The sequence below is a fragment of the Polypterus senegalus genome, chromosome 1 (assembly GCF_016835505.1).
Source record: "Polypterus senegalus isolate Bchr_013 chromosome 1, ASM1683550v1, whole genome shotgun sequence".
NCBI classification, from domain to species: Eukaryota; Metazoa; Chordata; class Cladistia; order Polypteriformes; family Polypteridae; genus Polypterus; species Polypterus senegalus.
Window position 1 is genome coordinate 296,049,406 of NC_053154.1, and position 23,828 is coordinate 296,073,233.

A 23,828-nucleotide genomic window follows, 5' to 3' on the forward strand; every position below is an offset into this window, starting at 1 on the left:
GACCATAAAAAAGGAAGTGCAGTTCACCTATAATAACGGCTCTGTCTGAGAGCCACTTCAGGTGAAATACCAATACTATAGAGGACTGCAGAAAGGGAACTGACTTTGAGTGCTCGGAAAACTCAAGGAATAAAAATATCCCCAATGTCTGTACTGAAACATAAACAACAGGGTATTGTGTCCTGGCTTTCTAAGGGTGCGCCCACCAAACCCCCTGACCCCGTGATCACAACATTTATAAAACCTCTGCAGGTTATCACCTCCCCCACCTCTACCTGTTCTGAAGTGTATGCACAACACATTTCTTTTAACTTAAGTGACTAAGATGTTAACCTCATGAGGTCCATATTAAAAATGTTCAAATACACAATTTGGAATATAGCAATCACCTTCTTTAAAATGTCCCTCTCCCTGATTAGATCTTCTACAGCTTTCTTATCAATTTCTGCTTGTTTCTTAAATACTTCCAACTCTAGAAAAAAAAAACAACACAATAAATTATTGTAAGTGTGTGCAACAATAGACATAATTTAAAAAAAAAGTTTAATATTGAAAAAAGTGTTTAGTTTTGAATGGAGCGTGAGATTGACAGGCGGATCGGTGCAGCATCCAGAGTGATGCGGGCTCTGCATCGGTCTGTCGTGGTGAAAAAGGAGCTGAGCCGTAAGGCAAAGCTCTCAATTTACCAGTCGATCTACGCTCCTACCCTCACCTATGGTCATGAGCTATGGGTAGTGACCGAAAGAACGAGATCGCGAATACAAGCGGCTGAAATGAGTTTCCTCCGCAGGGTGTCTGGGCTTTCCCTTAAAGATAGGGTGAGAAGCTCAGTCATCCGGGAGGGGCTCAGAGTAGAGCCGCTGCTTCTCCGCATCAAGAGGAGTCAGATGAGGTGGCTCGGGCATCTGATCAGGATGCCTCCTGGACGCCTCCCTGGTGAGGTGTTCCGGGCACGTCCAACCGGGAGGAGGCCCCGGGGAAGACCCAGGACACACTGGAGGGACTATGTCTCCCGGCTGGCCTGGGAACGCCTTGGGATTCTCCCGGAAGAGCTGGAAGAAGTGGCCGGGGAGAGGGAAGTCTGGGCCTCTCTGCTTAAGCTGCTGCCCCCGCGACCCGACCTCGGATAAACGGAAGAGGATGGATGGATAGTTTTGGTTTCAAATTCATCATAAGTATTTCTCAGAAATTATCTCGGAATGACACATGCATCCTTTATTTTTAAAGTAAGCTTCTGCTGACATGGATTACATTGATAAAACATCTATTCTACTAATATGAAATCCCATTTTATTTTTTCCCATCGTGAAACTGAAAATTGTGATTGAGAAAACCAACTGTTTGTTTTTGTTTTGGGGGGTTGGGGGTATTGGTTTTACAATAGATTACCAAGCCGACTGATGCATAAAAGAAGACAGAAAAACTGAATGGGTGGTTTGGCATACAGGGTGCCACTAGAGTTAAAGGTCTCAGTTGGAAAGAAATTCCCTCTAATTTTGGATGCAGCAGCATCAGGGGTCCTTTGGCCAGTTTATACTTCACGCTCAAAACGCGTACCTGCACACATCAAGGCTGCCACATGTTCCTAGCATTCATTTGACGCGTCTTCTGAGCACGTCCTCAGAAATTAACACTATGTGTGTGCGGGTTGCAGTACCAGCAAAAAATCAGGGGGCACAGAGTGTTCAAGTTGAAACGTGACGTCAGAGTCTGTATTTACTATCAACATGTGACAGCAATCCGCTATGGAGAGGCTACAGGATCAATGTGCGTGCTTCGATGTTTGATGAATGGTTTTATGTAGTGAATCAAATCATCAAACTTCAATGCTGACATACAAATATACTCGTGGTGCGTTTCTTCATCAATACATTTTAAAGGTCTCACGTACTGTCTTTTGTGCCGTCTTATTTTTTTTGTTGCACCTTCACAAAAGCATCAGAATGTACAGAAGTGTATTTGAGCCACAGAGAAAAAAAATAGGGGCACAGTAAAGAAAAAAGGTCTATTTCATGATTAAAGTGGAAATTTTGACTTTAATCACGAGATTTCCACTTTAATCTCATAGTTTATTTCGTCATTAAAGTAGAATGTCGTAAACGTCATCTTAAAACCAACCCACTTGTTAATCAGTACAGGCAGCAATTGCCACACACAACACATTAAATTTATTGTATCACTTTCATTAGGAAATGTGTTAAAGCAAGTATATTACATTTACAGATAAATTGTTAACTTCATTTAAATAACGAATACTGTAAATAATTACAAGTGGGAGTGGCACAGTGCTGCTGCTGCCTCAAAAGGAGTTGCTTCCCTGGAGTTCTCATGTTTTCCTGGTGGGTGTCCACAGTGTGCTCCTGTTTCCTTCCAAAGACATGCAGGTTTGGGGATTTGGTGATGCTAAAATGACGCTAGTGTATATGTGTGCTTGTATTCACCTTGCGATCAGCTGATGCCCTGTCCAGGTACTTTTTTCTGCCTTGTGTCCGATGCTTGCTGGAATAGGCGTGACCCTGGATTGATGGATGTAATCATTAAACATCCATCCTTTCCAGAGATATTGTGGCAAGGTCTCCTGAATGTAATAAATGTTTTGGGCAATTCACAACACAGTGAAGCCGAACATTGTTTCCTCACTGTGATGATATCTTGCACGGCCACCTGGTGGAATTCTCCAGATTTTCATAAAGTAAGCTTGCAAGTATAAACAGTACACCACTTGCACAGAAGTGGTGTCCGCAGGTGCATGTGTCACGTCATGTTAAGTATAAACTCGCCGTTATGGTAAAATTAACCTCCAACTGAAATTCTTGGTTGAAGCGATAACTTGGGCCACAGAAAGAATGCATCTTATCACAGTTAAGTTTAATTAGGAAACCTTCACCCCCACACATGTCGTGTGTAAGGAATTTAAACTGTATCCACAGCAAATACTAGTAAATAAGATCCTTGCCTCTTTCCAGTCCGGTTATCTGGTTTTTTAAAGTGTCCCTCTGTTGCTCAACTTCAGTCTTTTGGTCCTCCATCTGCCGTAACTTCTTCTGGATTCCTTCTCGCAACTTTGTTAATTTACTGATCTCTTGGCGCATGTGATTTACCTCATCTTCTTTCATCTTTAAGCAAATACAGATACTGGATTAATTTTACAAATAATTCATATGGAAAATATCATGAAATGATATTGGTTTACCAAGAAAAACCCAAGAGTAACTGCAGTATATCTTGTGAAGGGCCTGGGTCATGGCTGGGACTGCACCTACATACAGTACATTGTACAGAATGGAAGTGAGGCATAACTCACCCTAGAAGAGGTTGTACTGGCACAGTTTACCAGATCAACACCCTTGTTTACAGAGAGACCTGGGTAACAGAAGGACAGTGGGTACATTGTAAATTGAACAGTCCCTCAGCAAGGAAACGCATTATGGTATATATGGGTGCCTGTTACCTGATAATGGGAATGTGATATTGGGCTGCTTCGCCTTTTCAAAGAAAGTTAGAGTCCAGAGTTGCAAAGACACCTGGGGCCTCTAGAGGGTGTCCTGGGAGGTTAGTCCCAGGGTCCCAAGACCTAACTGTAATCAAGAAAGTCATTCCCCATGTAGTGCCAGAAGCTATTTCTAGCTAAGCCCTAAAAAACCCTTCTGGACAAGGTGCAAAATGCAGGGGGTTCTGGGAGAGTCTGAAATTAAAACGATCCCTGAAAATGTTTAAAAATATGTTATGGTGTCATAAATCATTTAGCAGCCATTACAAGATGTATGAGAAATTGTGATAGCAGTGTGAAGAAAGCTCTTTCTGAGAAGAAACATACATCCTTTGACCAGCCTCAAGGGGATTCGAGAAAGACGGAAGAGACTTTCAGGCTCACATGGACACTCATATTGAGCACCAGAAGCTCCATACTCATCCCTTCAATGTAAGGTCTTCATGTGTTTCTTCTTTCTTTCTTTCTTTCTTTCACGTACCTTAAGCTCAAGGGACCGTTGCTGATTTTCTTGCGTTAGTTGTTCAACAGTCAGAACATTTTGATCATTTTCTTGAGCAATTTTTGCATTTCGAACTTGTAACTGCTCATAATCTTTTGTAGCTCTTTCATTCAGAATCTGCAAGGTAAAAATAAAAATAGTGTCAAACTGAAAACACAATGTTTATAAAAATAATGTCATTTTAATAAAGTATATGCCTCTTCCTAATTCAGTTAGGGTACAATTGACAAGACATTCAAGGTCAAAATCACATTACAATTGTATGCAGTGTACTGAACATCTGTTCACTGAACGAATGACATTTTTATTTAAAATTCTAAAGCATTTGTCCGACCCACCTTCTGCTCTCGCAACTGCTGTTCCAGCTTTGCCAAGTCATCTTTACTCCTCTGGTTGTGTTGATTCAACCCTTTGATCTCTGCATGCTTGGCATCCAGTTCAACCTGCAGCTGCTTCATTTCTTTTTCCAGTTTCTCCTTTCTCCGTGTTTCCCGTGCACACTCATTTTGCCTCATTTGGATGTCCTGTTGGAGCTAAGGGTGGAAAAAAGATTTTCAGGTAACACATTTATGTTTAAATGAAGCCAACGACCTGAAGTAAATGTAATGTTGAAATATAAACAACAGTCAGAGGAAGAGATAAGTAGTACTATTTATATAGCCACTTTTAGGTTGGGTTACTGTCTAATTTGATACTGCTGATGCTGAGCTTCACCCCCCTCCATCCCTAAATGATACTAAGCTGGTTAAATAATGGATATTAACAGGGAGTTTACCTTTGGGTTATAAGGCAACAGTTCTTACCTCTACACCATTCAAGAACACGTGTAAACTCCCTGTCGATTGACATTTGAGCTTGAGTTTTTAACTCATTGATAGCCACATGTAAATCGAATGCTTTATTTTTCCTTTGGCTATATTCTTGAATAAAAGTGTACGTGTTTATTTGATTTTTGGACTAAAGTCTTCACACATTATACACTTTTCGTCATTATTAGTATAATGTGGAAAAAGTTTCTCCTTTAGGGATGTGTTCAGCATTTCCTGCATTTCCTTTCATCCAACACTTACCCGGATCTTTGTAGACATGAAACACACATGAAATGCATGTATTCCAAACAACGATATACTGTATTATTTACACTATACAACTCCAGGCACATCACATGCAGATAAGGAGCCTTGGCTTGAGCTGGGAGAACTTTTTGCCCACGAATTGAGCTCCATCAAGGTGGGGGATGGGAAAGCAGGCTGCTTGCTCCTTGGGCTGATCGACACATTTACAAAACAAAAGACGCTGATGGTAGAGGTGTGAAGGGATTTAAGGTGGGCCAGGATAACTAGTTTGTTCGCAGGCTTCAGGAATTCTAGTGTTAATGAGAATAGCATGAGCTGACTGAATCAGGAGCTCAATGTGATAAGATTCCACCCTTTATAACTCCAAGATCTTGCTAAAGATGGCATTGGTTTAAAATTAAAATGTGTTTTGACTACCAAAATTGTCTATTTTGTTTTATTTTATATGTTAAGATTTGTTTTTCAGTAAATCAAATGCATGTTCACAATTGCACTAAACAAAATAAATGTATGTGGCAATGGTTGCATTTATCCAGCCTTGCCTTGCTTATGGTAATGGAGAAAGTGAGCTTCCATGTCTTTTGATCTAACTGGGAGTTTTTCACCCAGCATAACCCTCTGTACTGCCAGTGGTGAACAAATGACAAGCCATAAGAGCAGAACTAATGGAAATGGAATGAACATGGGGATGTACGAGGAAATCATCGTCCAAAATAAGCAGGCATCTAAGATACTGAAGCCCAAATATTAATCAATAGTCATAGTTGAAATAATAAGCAAGATTCTGACTCCTTAAAAAGATCAGCACTTATTAAAAACAGAAAAAAGATTTGTTTTTGAATCCAGAAACCTGGATGCTACCAACAGTGCGCTGTCATCTTAAAAAGAAAGTTGTCTGTGACATCACACACTTCTGAGCATGTGTTAGCAACAGCCTAAGCAACTGTAAATAATGTAGCTGAGGCCATGAAAAAACAAAACAAAATACCAATATAAATTTTGAAAAAACTAATAACACATTCACAGAAAATCATAAAATACATACAAAATAAAATTCTGTATATATAAAAACTTCTGAACGATAACACTGAAAAATAATTAAAGAAAGAGATTGTCGTGGAAATTTCAAGAGTAAGAGTAGATGCTTCTTTGGGTTTCTTGCAATTAGTGGGAATGCTAGACTAGATTAGACAAGATTTGCATTGAGAAGTGTTGCTGCTGCCTGCTATTTATTAGGGTGGATGCTGACTGGATGTACTACAATGACTTGAAATGTACACTGAGCATTCTGTGAATCATGTCTGTGTAACCTTGTGTGTCACAGATGTTGCTAGTTTAAAAATTGGTTCGCAATTTCTCCCGGACCCTTGTGAATAATGTGATGATGTTCGGCTGGACCTGGTTTGATGAAGTCCATGAACTGAACTATCACATGTGAACCAGGGCTCCACTCCTGAACTTTGACATTAACATCAAAGTTGATACTGATGGACTGCTAAAAACTTACACTTTATTAATTAGTGAACTGCATAAATCATGGCTTTCTTTTAAATATGCCAAGGAAGTTTTTATATGTATTTTATGCTTGCTTGCTTGCTTCACTAAGAGCAGTTTGGGACATGGCAGTGTAGCAACTAACTAAATTTCACTTGCCTATTCCAATCTTTTCTTTTACAGTTACACAAAAAAGACTTTAGGTTTATGTTGAAAAAGTATTCACATATTTCAGTTTATAACTTTATAATAGCCAGTGTAATAAATGTGCAAAGCAAAGCACAGTGAGATGAATGAAACAGTGCATGAAATACTCATAACAGATGAAGCACTGTATTCAGAAAACAGAACATAGTAACCTGTATTGTGTTATCACTATGAAATATTCCATAAAAAATATATTCAATGTAAATGTATAAAGCTATAACAATGTGTTTCAAATAATTGGCTTTGTATTTTTGGGACTTGGTGAAGAGAAAGGCAATATTTCAATTATCCAACACATTTTTAATACAAAGTTCTTTTTTCTCCATATAAACTGCTCAAAAAAATTAAAGGAACACTTTGAAAACACATCAGATCTCAATGGGAAAAAGAAATCCTCCTGGATATTTATACTGATATAGACTGGGTAATGTGTTAGGAACGAAAGGATGCCACATCGTTTGATGGAAATGAAAATGATCAACCTACAGAGCCCTGAATTCAAAGACACCCCAAAAATCAGAGTGAAAAAATTATGTGGCAGGCTAGTCCATTTTGCCAAAATTTAATTGCAGCAACTCAAAATTGTACGCAGCACTTTGTATGGCCCCTGTGTTCTTGTATACATGCCTGACAACATCGGTGCATGCTTCTAATGAGATAACAGATGGTGTTGTGGGGGATCTCCTCCCAGATCTGGACCAGGGCATCACTGAGCTCCTGGACAGTCTGAGGTGCAACCTGGTGGCATTGGATGGACCAAAACATAATGTCCCAGAGGTGTTCTATTGGATTTAGGTCAGGAAAGTGTGGTGGCCAGTCAATGGTATCAATTCCTTCATCCTCCAGGAACTGCCTGCATACTCTCACCACATGAGGCCAGGAATTGTCGTGCACCAGGAGCCACTGTACCAGCATAGGGTCTGACATTGGGTCCAAGGATTTCATCCTGATACCTAATGGCAGCCAAGGTGCCTTTGTCAAGCCTGTAGCGGTCTGTGTGACCCTCCATGGATATGCCTCCCCAGACAATCATTAACCCACCACCAAACTGCTCATGCTGAATGATGTTACAGGCAGCATAATGTTCTCCATGGCTTCTCCAGACCCTTTCTCTTCTGTCACGTGCTCAGGGTGAACCTGCTCTCATCTGTAAAAAGCACAGGGCACCAGTGGTGCATCTGCCAATTCTGGTATTCTATGGCGAATGCCAATCGAGCTGCATGCTGCTGGGCAGTGAGCTCAGGGCCCATTAGAGGACATGGGGCCCTTGGGTCACCCTCATGAAGTCTTTCTGGTTGTTTGGTCAGAGACATTCACACCAGTGGCCTGCTGGAGGTCATTTTGTAGGGCTCTGGCAGTGCTCATCCTGTTCCTCCTTGCCCAAAGGAGCAGATACTGGTCCTGCTGATGGGTTATGGACCTTCTATGGCCCTCTCCAGCTCTCCTAGAGTAACTGCTTGTCTCCTAGAATCTCCTCCATGCCCTTGAGACTGTGCAGGGAGACACAGCAAACCTTCTAGCAATGACACGTATTGATGTGCCATCCTGGAGAAGTTGGACTACCTGTGCAACCTCTGTAGGGTCCAGGTATCACCTCGTGCTACCAGTAGTGACACTGACTGTAGCCAAATACAAAACTAGTGAAGAAACAGTCAGAAAAGATGAGGAGGGAAAAATGTCAGTGGCCTCCACCTGTTAAACCATTCCTGTTTTGGGGTCATCTCATTGTTGCCCTCTATTACACCTGTTGTTAATTTCATTAACACCACAGCAGCTGAAACTGATTAACAACCCCCTCTGCTACTTAACTGACCAGATTAATATCCCATAAGTTTCATTGACTTTATGCTACACTCTGATTAAAAAGTGTTCCTTTAATTCTTTTGAGCAGTATATTAATAGTCATTTTACCACTCAAACAATAGCTTTGCTTGGCATTTTGAATCTGTATATACTGTAGATATATATATGGAAGCGAAGGTCTGTGATAAAGTTTACATATTTACAGCAAGAAATCCACAAAGGGAGAAAATGACTCATGTATCTTAAAATAGTCTTTTATTCCTGAGCTTTCGATAACCTACCAGGTGTCATCATCAGAGGAAAATGATTAGACATTCACGAATCAAAGGCATTATATAGCAAATGAGAAAGGGGGGTTGTAAGAGGGGTGGTTTAGTAAAGTGGGGTTTGGAGGGTGTTGGTCTTAAAGTCTTTTTATTACTTGGATGTGCTTCTTTTATAAGCCTGCATATGCTAGATTCATGTCCAAGTATCTGTTGATGGAGTTTTCATTTGATAGCTATGACTCAGCCAGCTCTCTGGCACTCTTAGTATTTGTCTTGAATCTTACTTGCATCGTGTCCCAGTTAAATGTGTGTCCAGTTGAATTGGGATTTGTATATCAGAGAACTTGAGTCCTTCCTTCTGACACCATTGTGATGTTCTTGTATGTGTGTTGTGTGTATTTTATGTTTGTCCCACGTACACAGCTGCGTATGCGGTGAATTGTACACTGTATACTGCATTTCGTGCTTTTTTTGAGGCTTTCCCAGTTTATGCACTACTTTAATGCCTAATCTGGCGAGGATACGGGCTTTGGTTTCTGATACGCCGCGGTGATAAAGAAGACTATACTAAACAGAATGGGAGATCAGGTTGATGCCACTTGTTTGCTGAGGTTTGGGGCATCTCCTGTGTAAACGTTGTTTGAATGATGTTTTGGAGTAGCGATTTAATGGAAACAGATGCAACAGATAATGACTTTCATTCTTTTTAGTTTCCTTTCGTATTGCAGTGTGTGTATATCATTTTGAACATTGCATATATTTAAAAAATTCTTCTATCCAAAGTTATTTCAAAATTTACAAAAACAATTCTTTCTCCAGGTTGATTTAGCCCCCTACAATGAGTATGTAGTGGAACCAGACCTGCAACCTTGTGGTGTTTCAAGTGCGCTGATATAAGTATATTACATCAATGAGCTGTGAGAGATTCCCTTTGTGTCTCAAACCCACAGACAAACACATATTTGGTCGAAGCTAGTTAGTAGCTTCACCTATGTACAAAGTATTATACCGAGTACAAAATTTTGGAAGTCAGGGTTTGTAATATGTAGAAACATATTGCTCCCGCTCACTAGATTTTGACCGTCTAAGTGATTTAGATAGTTCATCTAAATAGTAGACAAGGCCCTGACACTGTAAATACTCTTTTAATCACATATTTTTACAATAATCATTTTTTTTAACTTTTTTAAAACAGTGGTGTACTTTCAGGAAAGTTCTACATTTCATAAACTGAATTTGAAAATAAGATTTCAGGTAAATTTAAATTATTATGAAAAGTGCAGTACCTGTGCTATGGTTTCATTGGCTTCATCTTTCTGTGCTTCAATTTGTTGCTGCTGCACTGCGCTTTTTGTTAAATTTTCCCGTAAACTCACAACTTCACTTAGCAGTTCATCTCTTTCTTTTGTGAGGTCTTCCTTGATCTTCAATAAATCATTTACACTTCAAAATGAAAAAGGAAATATTGTTGCTACAACATCCACAAATTAATTTCAATTTTTCTTTATTTTCACCTATATTTACTATTTTTAATACATATTTTTTTAATATGTTTACTATTTGTTAATGATACTTTGTGTTTTTGTCTATTCCAATTCTTTATGCAACAGGCCAATTGTTTGAAAAGAAACAGTCTGGAGTGCTTTTAAGTTATATTTAATTAAATAAAAATACAGTAAAAATCAGAAAGTCTAAATACCCATTTCAAAATAATAACATCTGTTGAGACTGAATTAAAGACAAATCAACTGATATCTTTTTAGTCCCCCAGTAAGATTCTTTAACTGATAAAATAAAATAAAATAAAAAGCTGTGTAAACCCGTGCTATAAAAAGTCTGGGGTCATAGAAACTATTGAAATCGTCAGAAAAAAATTAAAATGTAGAGATGTAAGGAAAAAAACGAAAGGAACTGCTCTGGGCATCTCTCTCCTAGGAAGATTTGTTTTACGGACATGCTTGCATCACTTGTGCATTAGCAGCGGGAGGAAAAGTAAAAGGGATACCGTTTTGCCGATGTTAGTGGTTAAGCGAGTTTGTCTTTCTTCTGAGGTTTCATTTTGCTAACGCGCTGGCCTCACTTGCGTTATTAGCGGCTAAGAGAGTTTTTTGTTTCCTCAGAGGCGGAGCCCTTACCCCAACTCCACCTCTCAGACACACACACTTCCACATGTAGACATTTATATATAACAAGTGTAAAAGGTAAATAAACAATTTTGGAAATAACGATTAAAATATGTGTGCATGTCCTTTAATTAATACTTGATGTAAAGACCTTTGCTTTGCATCTCTGTTTGTTAGTCATTTGTACAAAATTTAAACTAATACAACATTTATAAACTGTTACAAATCCTCCTCTATTCTAGTTCTCTTCTTAGTATCTTGATGTGGCACATGTGAAGACTTCAGAAAAATGCAAATTTAGAACATTTGCTATTTCCCCGTCTGTATTTTTGAATTCTTCTTTACTATTCCTGTTGAACTTCACCTCCTACTAGACTGCTCTTTTACAACTAAAATACTGAAAAAATCTGTTTGGATCGTCTTTCACTTCATCTGCTATATTCAGATAAGGCGAAACCTTTCACCTTAGTCAATTGTATAAATGTAACCTGGTGAGCCACAAATTCCATTTTATGTTCAAATTTAATTTGGAGTGAAGAGATACACATTGAATATTTTTAGTTTTTTGTTTTTTTGCAGACAATCAACAGCAACAGCAACCATGGGTTTTCCCAAAAACTCCAACTGAAAACCCACGTGGACGCACTAAACTGGGAAGGTGAAATATCACAACTAGTAGCTCTGCATAGTCGGAGAGCATGAGAATGCAGCAGCAGAGTAATTCAGAGACTTGAACTAAGCCAGCAGCCTTGCCATTTAAAATCTAGTAACTTTATTCTATTATGAGAAATGTACTATATGAGGTAACATTCATTTTGAAATATTCTATTTGTGTAAATCTAATGTGATGTGTTAGGTTGTTGTATAAAGGTAAAGTAAGTGTGTGCTGGATAACTTGGCTGTCTGTGCCATGGGATATTTCAATAAAGAAGAGGGTCCTTTTTTGTATCCCATGTGACAGGCTGCATTGCTGAACACAAATATTACAACAGTACCATCCTCTTGCCAATTTTATGGTACCCATGATATAACACATGGTAGGAGTGAAAACTACCTCCACCAAATGGTCAAGGAAATTTCCTGTTGACATAGTTGTGTGCTTGGGAGGTAGTATAAGGGCTCTGGTGATGGTAGTTACCCGCCAAACCAGGGGTTGTCTGCTTCTTGTTTGACACTGTATAGGAAAGCCCAATAAGGCTTCACAGTCTTGGTTTTGGCATCATTCTGAGTTTAAAGAGGTGACAGAAGGAGATTTTCTCTTATAACCCATGATCAATATTCTAGATCCACTATACAGACCTCCTCTACATTTTGCAATCATTCCCAAAATATGAATTATTAGATATTAAGCTATGAAAGAAAACAATGAAATATTTGCTATTGTGGTGGATGGCCAGGACACCCCTATAATGGAAGGTACGGGGGAGAGAGCATATCCAGACCACTACTTCCCCTGGACCGATAGAAGGCAGCCTCCCTGGTGTGCAGCAGTGCCACGGGTTTGCAGCATGGAAGCTCAATCCTGCATGGGCGCCTGGAGAACTGCTGAAACCTAGTTTGCAGCACTTCCGCCACACCCGGACGTGCTGCCAGAAGTAGGTCAATGAGCACCTGGACCACTTCCAGGTGCCTTATAAAAGGAGCCAGCAGCCACTACTCTGAGAGCCAGAGTCGAGGGGGTGAAGACAAAGCTTACCAGGAGGAGTGGAGGAAAATAGAGAGAAGAGAAAGAAGAAGAAAAGGATTTGGTGCTGGATTGTGTTTTGTGTCTTTGTGATTGTGCTGTACCGATGGGAAATGGGAGAAGGCATTTCCCACAGGAAAACAAAGAAAAAATAAAAGCATGTGCTTGAACTTGTGTCCTGCATATGTCTATGTTGGGTTTGGGTGGCAGGACCACCCTCTGCAGGCCACACAATAAACCTGTGATAAATGAGATTTACCTAATCTGGCCATCTGACATTGCTTTCTGAAAACCATTAATCCATGTATCTGCCTTTGAAGTTTGTTCAGAACGTACAAAAGGTTAACATTCGTCATCTCTTTAATTGATTTATAAAGTCTGCTGTTATAGTGTTCAATGTTTGAGGTGCTTTATAAAATGGCTCTTTGTTGCCAGAACGCACTTTGACTCCCACTACCTCCAAAATGAATAAGTGGATTATGAAAATAGATCAATAAATTCACTTAGAATGGCATCTAAATATATCATTTTGTCTCTTCAAAGTAAGACATTAATGGCATCAGTTCACAAGAAACTCTCCTTGAAAGATCATGAAAGAACAACAACGGACCAATACTGACCTGTGCTCTTGGCCTATGGATAATCCAGTTCCCTGCTCGATTTGTTTAGACAGATTGGCAATCTCTTGCTTTAAGGTCTGGATGGTGTCTTTAGACTTCTGCTCTTTTTCATGAGCTGAATCAACCATTTTCCAAGCTTTTTCTATCTCCTATAGAAATTGATGCATATTAGATTGTATATCGTCACTCTTTCAGTTCATAGTTTAAGCACATATGTAACATTTAAGGCACACACCAGCAAAGAATAAATAATATGCTTGTCACCCGTAAACCTACTTCTCTCAGTCCATAGCTCCTTGCCGGATATCTCCGTGGCCCCTGTTTCACATTGCTCCTAGTCACTATAATGCTCTCTTTCATCCTATCTTTCCCATGTCTTCTTTTCCACAAGACCTTCTCCTCACTGATGTGTCTGGGCCAACTTTATGATTATAAGGTACTCTTCAATGTTTTCTATATTCTTCTACTGTTTATATGCCATATTCATTTATCATCTGACTTTGCCCTACCAGACTGCTGTGTTTTTCCTCTCTTAATGTGCTCTACTCTCACCACTAACTTAATTATCTTTTTCTTGGACTCCCTGTAAACTAATTTATACCTTCTCTTATTAAACATATATTGTGTCTTTCTATCTTCTCATGTCCTGATGTCTGGAATGGCTGAACCCAAGGGTTGAATCTCTTTGACTTACTTAATATTGTTTTGTCCACTATGAAATATTTTGAATCCAAATTATCACAAATGAATTTTTAATACAAATAAAATGCAAATTAAATGAAAATACCTTTTTAAGTGAAGCAATCGTGGTTTGATCTTCTTGGGATAACTTCATTGCTGTAGCTACTTTGGCAGAATTGGACACTATTTCGGCATTTAATTCCCTGCATTTTGCCATGAGCCTTTTTTCACTCTCATGGGATTTTTTTAGGGCCTTGTGAAGTTTCTCATATTCTGCCCTAAATTTCTCCAAATTCTTGTCTCCCACAAGTTCATTGAGAACCTCTTGAAATTCCCTTTCAAGGACATCATATGCATTTTCATCAGCAGCTGATTTCTCTGCTTTTTCCTGTTCAAAGGAAAAAATATACAGAAATACGCATTTGCAAAGATAAGTTTAGCAAAGTATATTGGATTTCAAAAAATTGTAATTGTATACCCCTTAGTAAGACAGTCTACAAACTTCACACTGCGTTGGTTTTTGTACCAGACAATTAATTATTTCAAGACTCACATAATCAATTGAGAAATTACTGTGGTTAATTAGACTCATTAGACCATAGCAACATAAGAACTTTGACAAATGAGAGAAGACCATTCTGTGTTTGCCCTGAAGAATTAAAAATAATCTTTAGTGGGCGATTTGCTTTCAGCTATCCCAGTGCTCGAAATTGTTTAACCAGGGAGGATCCATGCATTTCTGTCAAAGCATTAGACTCATAGTACTAGTATATCTAGAAGTGTGTATCCTAAATGGCTTCTAATTCTTTTACTACAAATACCAAGAAACAGTAGACACTGGTGTGAATGACAATATATTCTAATTCTGTGTGTAAACCAACTGCTTTTATAGTAGGAACTTATTCTTAAACTTGTTATGGGTAAACGTTGCACAAATATTAGGAAGTTTTTCTTCACAAAGAGTACCACAGACACTTGGAATAAGCTACCAAATAGTGTGGTAGACAGTAATAATAATTCTTTGCATTTATATACCGCTTTTCTCACTACTCAAAGCGCTCAGCAATTGCAAGTTAAGGGCCTTGCTTAAAGACCAAACAGAGTAGAGTTCCTTTTTTGGCATTTATGGGATTTGAACCGGCAAACTTCCGATTGTCAGTGCAGATCACTAGCCTCGGGGCCACCACTCCACCACTTTAGGGACTTTCAAAACTCGACTTGATGTTTTTTTAGAAGAATTAAGTGGATAGGACTGGCGAGCTTTGTTGGGTTGAATGGCCTGTTGTTGTCTGGATTGTTCTAATGTTCTAATGGACAGTTGACTCATGTATAGCACTCTTTACTGAATAAAGGCTCAAAGCACTAACACATTTTACAAAAATGTTTGTTCTGAGGATGTTGATGGAGAAGTATAGAGAAGGTCAGAAGGAGTTGCATTGCATCTTTGAGGACCTGGACAAAGCATATGGCAGGGTGCCTCGAGAGAAGTTGTGGTATTGTATGAGGAAGTTGGGAGTGGCCGAGAAGTACGTAAGAGTTGTACAGGATATGTACAAGGGAAGTGTGACAGTAGTGAGGTCTGCAGTAGGAGTGACAAATACATTCACTGTGGAGGTGGGATTACACCAGGGATCGGCTCTGAGCCCTTTCTTATTTGCAATGGTGATGGACAGGTTGACAGACGAGATTAGACAGGAGTCCCCGTGGACTATGATGTTTGCTGATGACATTGTGATCTGTAGCGATAGTAGGGAGTAGGTTGAGGAGACCCAGGAGAGGTGGAAATATGCTCTAGAGAGGGGAGGAATGAAGGTCAGTAGGAACAAGACAGAATACATGTGTGTAAAGGAGAGGAAGGTCAGTGGAATGGGGAGGATGCAAAGAGTAGAGTTGGCAAAAGTGGATGAGTTTAAATACTTGGGATCAACAGTACAGAGTAATGGGGATTGTGGAAAAGAGGTGAAGTAGAGAGTGCAGGCAGGGTGGAATGAGTGGAGAAGAGTGTATTGAGTAATTGGTGACAGACGGGTATCAGCAAGAGTGAAAGGGAAGGTCTACAGGACGCTAGTGAGTCCAGCTTTGTTATATGGGTTGGAGACGGTGGTACTAACCAAAAAACAGGAGACAGAGCTGGAGGTGGCAGAGTTAAAGATGTTAAGATTTGCAATGAGTGTGATGAGGATGGATAGGATTTGAAATGAGTACATTAGAGGGTCAGCTCAGGTTTGACAGTTGGGAGACAAAGTCAGAGAGGGGAGATTGCGTTGGTTTGGACATGCGCAGAGGAGAGATGTTGAGTATATTCGAAGAAAGATGTTAAGGATAGAGCTGCCAGGCAAGAGAAAAAGAGGAAGGCCTAAGAGAAGGTTTATGGATGTGGTGAGAGAGGACATTCAGGTGGTGGGTGTGACAGAGCAAGATGTAGGGGACAGAAAGATGTGGAACAAGATGATCTGCTGTGGCAACCCCTAATGGGAGATGACCATAAGGCACAAAAACTTACAACATAGATCAACAATGTAAATAAATAGTAAAATAGAAATTAAGACTTAAAGTTTAAAAATTTAACAAAACAATTTTAATGTGACTATTTGACCTGGAAAGAGTTAAAATATTACAATATTAAAAACAAAAGAATATAAAAGGAAAATTCTAATGACAGCATTCCTGGAAAAAATAAAGTTCCTTGGGGATGGGGTGGTGTCTGTGGTCATGTACAACAGGAAAGTTTGGATAACACAGGCTAACAATTTCATCACTATTAAATAATAAATTTGATAATACGGTCGTGGCCAAAAGTTTTGAGAATGACCCAAGTATTGGTTTTCACAAAGTCTGCTGTTTCATTGTTTTAGATCTTTTTGTCAGATGTTTCTATGGTATACTTAGGGATAATTACACACATTTCATAAGTTTCAAAGACTTTTATTGACAATTACATTATGTTTATGCAAAGAGTCAATATTTGCAGTGTTGGCCCAGAAACTCCCCAGACCTTAATCCCATTGAGAACTTGTGGTCAATCCTCAAGAGGCAGGTGGACAAACAAAATCCCACAAATTCTGACAAACTCCAAGCACTGATTATGCAAAAATGGGCTGCCATCAGTCAGGATTTGGCCCAGAAGTTGATTGACAGCATTGCCAGGGCAAATTGCAGAGGTCTTGAAAATGAAGGGCCAACACTGCAAATATTGACTCTTTGCATAAACATATTGTAATAGTCAATGAAAGCCTTTGAAACTTATCAAATGTGTGTAATTATACTTCAGTATACCATAGAAACATCTGACAAAAAGATCTCAAAACACTGAAGCAGCAAACTTTGTGAAAACCAATACCTGTGTCATTCTCAAAACTTTTGGCCACCACTGTACATAGTACACAATAAGAGGACGAAAAGAAAAAGGAGCATGAATCTTAAGAAATAACATGAACTTCTGGATGTCGATCACACTGTTGGTCACCATCTACTTGGAATGTTCTTGCACTCCCTTTGTTCAGGTCAGTACTCTGCATGTTCCACAGTTTCTTCCAACATCCCAAAGACAAACACCTTAGGTTATCAGGTAAGGCCACCCTGACCTGGTGTGAGCAAGTGAATGTATGTCTGTACGTGCATATGTGTGTCAGAGTTTGCTGGGATGGACTGGCATCCTGTCTATGTGGTGGTGGTGTACCTTTCTCGGGATATGATCTTGCCCAAGAAACTCTTAATTAGGTGGATCAGGCAGTGAATGAATGCAAAATATGCACCTTAAACATTAAGTGTTCCTTATCTGTTCCTGTTAGTAATAAGTACAAAGTTTGCTAAAGTCCTTTGGGAATATTTATCAAATTCTGTTTTGGTGTTTGCTCAGCCGAGAGTAAGAATGTGTTCACTTAGGTTAGAAGTCTAGTTACAAGCAGGATGAAACTTGTTCTCATGCAAACCAGTAGTCAATGTGGCTGTCAGAACAAACATTGTCCCAATATAAATAAATCTGGATTGCTTCATTGCTTTGCCTTTGTTGTTCACTTTGTCAAATTGTTAATGTTTTCTTAATATTTTTCACTTTAAAAGGTACTGTGTAAAGAAAAATTGAATTTAGCAAAAGATTAAACAAGTTGTTTTATTAACTGCTTTGTTCAATTAATGGCCACAGGTTGCTGGAGCCTACTCTATATTGCAGCACTGCACACAAGTCAGGACCCAACATGGAAGGACCATCAGCTCATTGCATTGCCCACTCACATACAAACAGCGACCCTTAGAATAAGTTTAGGCCTGCAGATGAACCTGACCTGCATGCTATGGGATGTGAAAAAACTCAAGCAGACAAAGGAACAACATGTCAGCTCCATACAGACACTGTAAAGGTGTAGGGTTCAATCTCAGAACACTGACCACTGTATCACCTTGGTGAAAAATAAGGTGGTCTTTCTTATTAATCAATAAAGTGCCTGCTCCAAAGTACGTATAAGGGCATTTCCTATTTGCTTTTAACCAGTATTTTAAATATTGCTTTACATAATCTGACAAAACCTCATAGAACTTCATAGTCTGTAAGTTTCAGATAAACAAAAAAACTGTGGATCAATCAATTCACAGCAATGCCCTGTTAATAGCAATGGTTTAGTATTACAACCCATCCTTGTCTTAAAATTCAATGCAAACACCATGGAACAAATAATGGAAATAGATATGTGATATACAGCATTATGGTATCCCTGTAAGAATGTAAAAACACTATACAGTATTTCACTGCATGAACATTATGACCTTTTTAAAGATAATAATTCAGTATTAAGTCAGAATGTAAGCCTTTCATGTACACAATACTGTAAATAAAGTTGCAACGATGCTCTGATACAGGGGTTGTCAAACTCAGTCCTGGGGACCCATTGTGGCAGCGGCCTTTTGTTCCAACCAGATTCACAATCAGTGATAATAATTGATTTCATTTATTTAGCTGGTCTTTTTTTTCCTCTTATTCTACATTCAGAAAAGCACAATAGTACAATTTTTCAATACCTTTAAATGTTTAACTTATTGGTTTTCTATTATTGTGACTGTTTTCTGTGTAGCTTGTGTAGTCTTTTGTTGTATCCTAATAATGACAATTACAATGAAGCCGAACAAACACCTGGGAAAACAACACTGAATGATGAAAAGCTGCAACCACTTTAGCATCACACCCACTAGTTAGTAAATATTGGATTAAATAACCAGAAAACCTGAAAATCAGGATGAATAAATTGTTAAAAGTAAAAAAATACATTTCCCATTTAACTGCTTAGTACATTTTAATAAAAATTAATTAATTAATTAATGTAATTTTTACATTAAATCCAAAACACCGAAACTGGGTAGTAACTGATCACTTCATTCGGCTAGCAGTCTTAGAAACAGAAGATGACTGGAACAAAAACCTGCAGCCACGGTGGGTCCACAGGACCGAGACTGAGGACCACTGCTCTAATATAGTGTACAGTAGCGGCCAGTGTAAATACGAACAGGACCTGTCAGGGTGAAGCTTGAGACTGGCCACCCAAAAGCCTTGTCAGTACATTCCAGATCGTTCTTAAAGCTTTGTTAAAAGTCTTCACATGCACTACTAGATCGTCCAAATTGACAAGTCATTAAGGCATATGACCCAATCCTCTGTCCATCAACCTTTCAAAAGTGTCTGTTGCATTGCAGATTCTCAAGGGCATGATCTGGAAATACCACAAGCCCATACCAGTTGTAAAAGCTGTCTTCTCCCTTGTCTCGGATGCCAGTGCCGCCGTCCAGTATCCACTCTTTAAATCCATGCAGAACCTGCTCAACTCAGATGGTTAAATAATACCTGCCTCCCGTACTTTCATTATCATGTTGTTTGCAGCTTCCTGTTTTGCTAGGGCAATATGCCAAGGCTGTTGTCGAATGGGGGTGTAGTGCACATATGTATCAGATGCTGCACTAAGTGCGTACGGCCAACATCTGCAGAAATAGCAAAATGGTCTCTGAATCCTTCCAGGAGCTCCTAAAATTCATGCTGCTGAATAACAGTCAGTCCTTTATTCCTTTTCCACACTTTGTGAATGACCTTCTGGTCTACACTTGCTGTGTCAGTATGAATGGAAATGTATGTTGGGTTTGGCTACAACATCTGGGTAGTTGGTCACCGCGGCTCAACGGCTTTAAAGTCATTCCATTCAGGAACATCAAAGTCCACTTTTGTAGGTCAAATTGGACTCCAGTCATCTCCATGAAGTCCAAAATCTGGATACAGGAGTCTTTAATCCTGGCCACCCAGAGTACAGCAAAGACCACCAACACAAATAGCTATATGGGTCCATCCCAGCATAGCTATAGTCTCGCCTGTGGCTGTTGTTAAAGCAACCCCATGCCTCCTCACTGTCTTTCTCCTGGCAGCCAGTCCAGTGTAACAATTATGGCAGTTGAACCTAAACCCCAAAACTACCCAGAAAGGCCCCATCCAAGAACTATCCAAAACAGGCAGCATCCTTTTATCCATTTAGGTCCATAGACCAAAACGTGATGGCCCTTTTGGATTGTAATGACTCTCCTGATGAACCCCTGTTACATAGAGGTGATCCCTGGAGAAAATGTGGGCACCTTCCATGTGACTCTGCAATCTACAGCATGTCCAGGGCCTGACGCTTCAGTCTGTGTATCATGGGGTAGCCCAAATGCAAGTTCGGCAGGAATCCTTCATTCTCTTCCTAACATCAACAAGTAGTCTTACAACCTGCACTGTAGATCATCAGACTCAAGGGAATTGTCAGCATTTCACAGGAGTTTACTGTAATTTTTTAAAGTAAAATTCTGTAATAATAAAGTGTATTGTGTAATCACAGAAGGCTAAGCCATCTTCTGTGATAAGACAGCAGATCACTGTAAAACTGTGTTTGGACTGGTCCACTTTGCATTGTGGGACATTTTTAGCTTGTGCATTCTCATAGTATTTCACTTATTTGTGTGGTAAGAAGACAGTTACAAATGAAATACTGCCTGCAGGGACATTGATGAGATTTGTATGATACCACACAAACATTACAAAGTTTTCATTCACACAGAGAACCAGTGACACAAGGAATAAGAGACCAAATTGTGAGGTGGACAGGAGAAAGAGTTTAGGAACTTTCAAAACTCCACTTGATGTAAATTTCAAGGAAAATAAGTGAATACACTGTAAAACAAATCCTGCAAGAATACATTAAGTATGTATTTTTAGATTCCAAAATCTACAATACTGTAAATTAAAACAATTATTTTAAATAATTAAATACACACACTTAATTTTTAGAAGTGTTTATCAATTAATTATTTCATGGTGCAAAACTACTTTTGTGAGTAATTGTATTGCCGTAAAGTCACAAAGGCATGGAAAACTAAATGTGCATAAAGTCTGCATAAAGTTTGCATATTTACATAAGTAACACACCCATTGCAGAAACACTGTAAATTGTGCCTGATGACTCCCTCACCTTTGTACTGAGGTAAACAAAGACTTAAACACAGATAACAAACTCACTTTTCTCTGTGCTGAAGGTTATTTTTGTGGATATAGAAGATGATTATTGGTGTTTTTTCTTTTCTTTCTTTTTTTTTTTTTACATAGGGAGAACCTGCAGTACATGTATACCCTCATCACAACAGCAAGTGTTCTGCTACATCTTTACATCACATCATATATACTGTATTTATATTTATTTATATATATATATACATATATACACACATATATACAGTATATACATATATATATATATATACACATATACACATATATATACACACACATATATATATATATATATATATATATATATATATACAGATACACATATTTTTTTTATTTTTACTTATTTTGTCACACGGGTGAGTATGATGTGTGCTGGAGGTTTTGCTCAGATTGCCACGCTGCTGTTTGTGCAGGAGACACATGCAGGCTTTAGTTCTGGGCACACACGCACTGCCGTTCCGTTCAAGCTGATAAACTGAGAATCTGTTTGCCGACAGGAATAGCTATGTGACGTGTAAAAGAGGAAAATACGGTATACAGTACAAGCTATACAAGCTGAAACAGCCTCAATCTAAATAGGAAACAGTACACTAATGAAATTGTACAGAGTATTTGTGTTTTAACGATGGACCACATGCAAGAGAGAGCCCTCTAAACCCACTTAACCAGGTCAGGAGGCAGCTGCAGCCTACCTAACCCAGTGAAGAATTAAAACAAGCTGGAACAACTTCGGCACACGGCATTCATCACAAGGGAAACACACACACACGGCCCGATTTACTGTAGGTCTTTGGACTGTGGGAGGAGCCTGGTGCAAAGCCATTTGGGCTCACGAGCAATCTCCATGAAGACAGCACCCATTCTCGTAAAAGAGTTTTTTGTGTTATCATAATACAACAATACGAGATAATAATGTATGTATAATTTGTGTAAACGCAGTGTTTAGAGCTGCTGCCTCACAGATCCTCTGTGGTGGATTCGTATCACACCCGGTCATATAGCCTATACCTGAGTGGAGTTCGCACGTTTTCCCCATTACCGCGGGTGATTTCCTCCTTTGCTCTGTCTGTAAAGTAATAAATGCCGAAAATTCCCGTTAGCTACGGTACTTTTAAAAGGTTAAGTTAGCTTCTTAATTGGAGGACATAACTTTTACTCGTCGATTTTCATGTTTAAACTCTCTGTTTCTGTGAGGAGCTTATTTGACTCGTTTAAAATTAAAAATGCAGTTGTCAACGCAGTAGTTTGTAAAATTGTTATGAATTTGTGCGTATGAAATTAATTTCTTTATTTATTAAAATAATTTAAAATGTAATAAAGAAATATATTTGTGTTACAAAACCTAACAACCTGAATCGTTATTTACTTTTATGTTGAATTTTAGGAGATCTGTGAAGAGAGTTCCAACAATATTCCACCATCAAGAAAAGTACACGTAAATAGTTTAATAATAGCATTAGTTAAATTCTGCAAATCGCACATTCCACGAACACATAAACGGGAAAACATGGGCCCGTTGGAACCATACAGCGCCGCTTTGGTCATTCTAGAACTTATTTTTGACATTTTTAACAGATTCCGAATTGCTTACCTCTGTCATTTTGCCCCTTCTCTTTTTCTTAATTTACTTAAGAAACTCGAAAGACGCACTTTCATACGGAATTATAGTTGCCCCAGTCGGGCTCGCTGTTGCCTTGTGCTCCGGGAAACAAAAGGCGCGTCTTTCTGGTATCCTAGCGACTATGCACCTTCTCATTTTCCAGCTCGACGTCACGTGTTATTCGCCTGCGCAGATTTTACAAGCGGTGCGCAGTTCCGTCTGCTCATTGGTCTGTTTCCAGAAAGAAGCCAATCACGTTTACGGAAAAAAAAATAGGACTGCTAGTCAAAAACGCTCCACAGATTCGTGTTAAACAAAGCCCACAATGCTGCGATTAAAAATCTGGCGAGTGTATCTTTTCAATTTTCTATTAAGAATGTGACCTTCTTAGTATAGTCGTTAGAGCCTTTTATTAAATGACTCGTTATATTAAAGTAATTATTATTTTAATATGCTCATCAGGGATAAAAATGCATATGCGGATAAATTAAGAATTTGTTCGGTGTTTTTTGAACTCTGCCCACGGTAATTAGATCCTATCCTGGTAGAAAATAACCTCCTTAATCACTGCGCCACCACGTATCTCACAAGTGTAGTAAATCGCGCTGTAAATAACAGGCAGAACTGTGTAACAAGATGTAAACATGTTAATTTGAATAATGTTACTCACTAGGAATTATGTGGATGTGATAATGAGTAAGTTCATACTCTGCCTAGGGTTTTCATTTAAGATTAGTCTAGCAAAGTATGTATAATTGTTATTGTATAT

The 23,828-nt window shown here is 38.9% G+C and overlaps 1 protein-coding gene across 1 annotated transcript in view; it reads right to left on the reverse strand.

Moving 5' to 3' along the window:
- Positions 1 to 23,179, reverse strand: part of cfap58 (cilia and flagella associated protein 58) — a 50,658-nt gene extending 27,479 nt beyond the window's left edge. The window contains exons 1-8 of the mRNA XM_039776560.1: positions 23,051 to 23,179; positions 14,053 to 14,334; positions 13,266 to 13,414; positions 10,125 to 10,281; positions 4,331 to 4,525; positions 3,972 to 4,109; positions 2,957 to 3,116; positions 390 to 472 (exon numbers count right to left, since the gene is read on the reverse strand). Coding sequence (XP_039632494.1) covers positions 390 to 472; positions 2,957 to 3,116; positions 3,972 to 4,109; positions 4,331 to 4,525; positions 10,125 to 10,281; positions 13,266 to 13,414; positions 14,053 to 14,334; positions 23,051 to 23,059 — 1,173 coding nt within the window. The 5' untranslated portion in view covers positions 23,060 to 23,179. The remainder of the gene's footprint in view (positions 1 to 389; positions 473 to 2,956; positions 3,117 to 3,971; positions 4,110 to 4,330; positions 4,526 to 10,124; positions 10,282 to 13,265; positions 13,415 to 14,052; positions 14,335 to 23,050) is intronic.
- Positions 23,180 to 23,828: the final 649 nt, after the last annotated feature.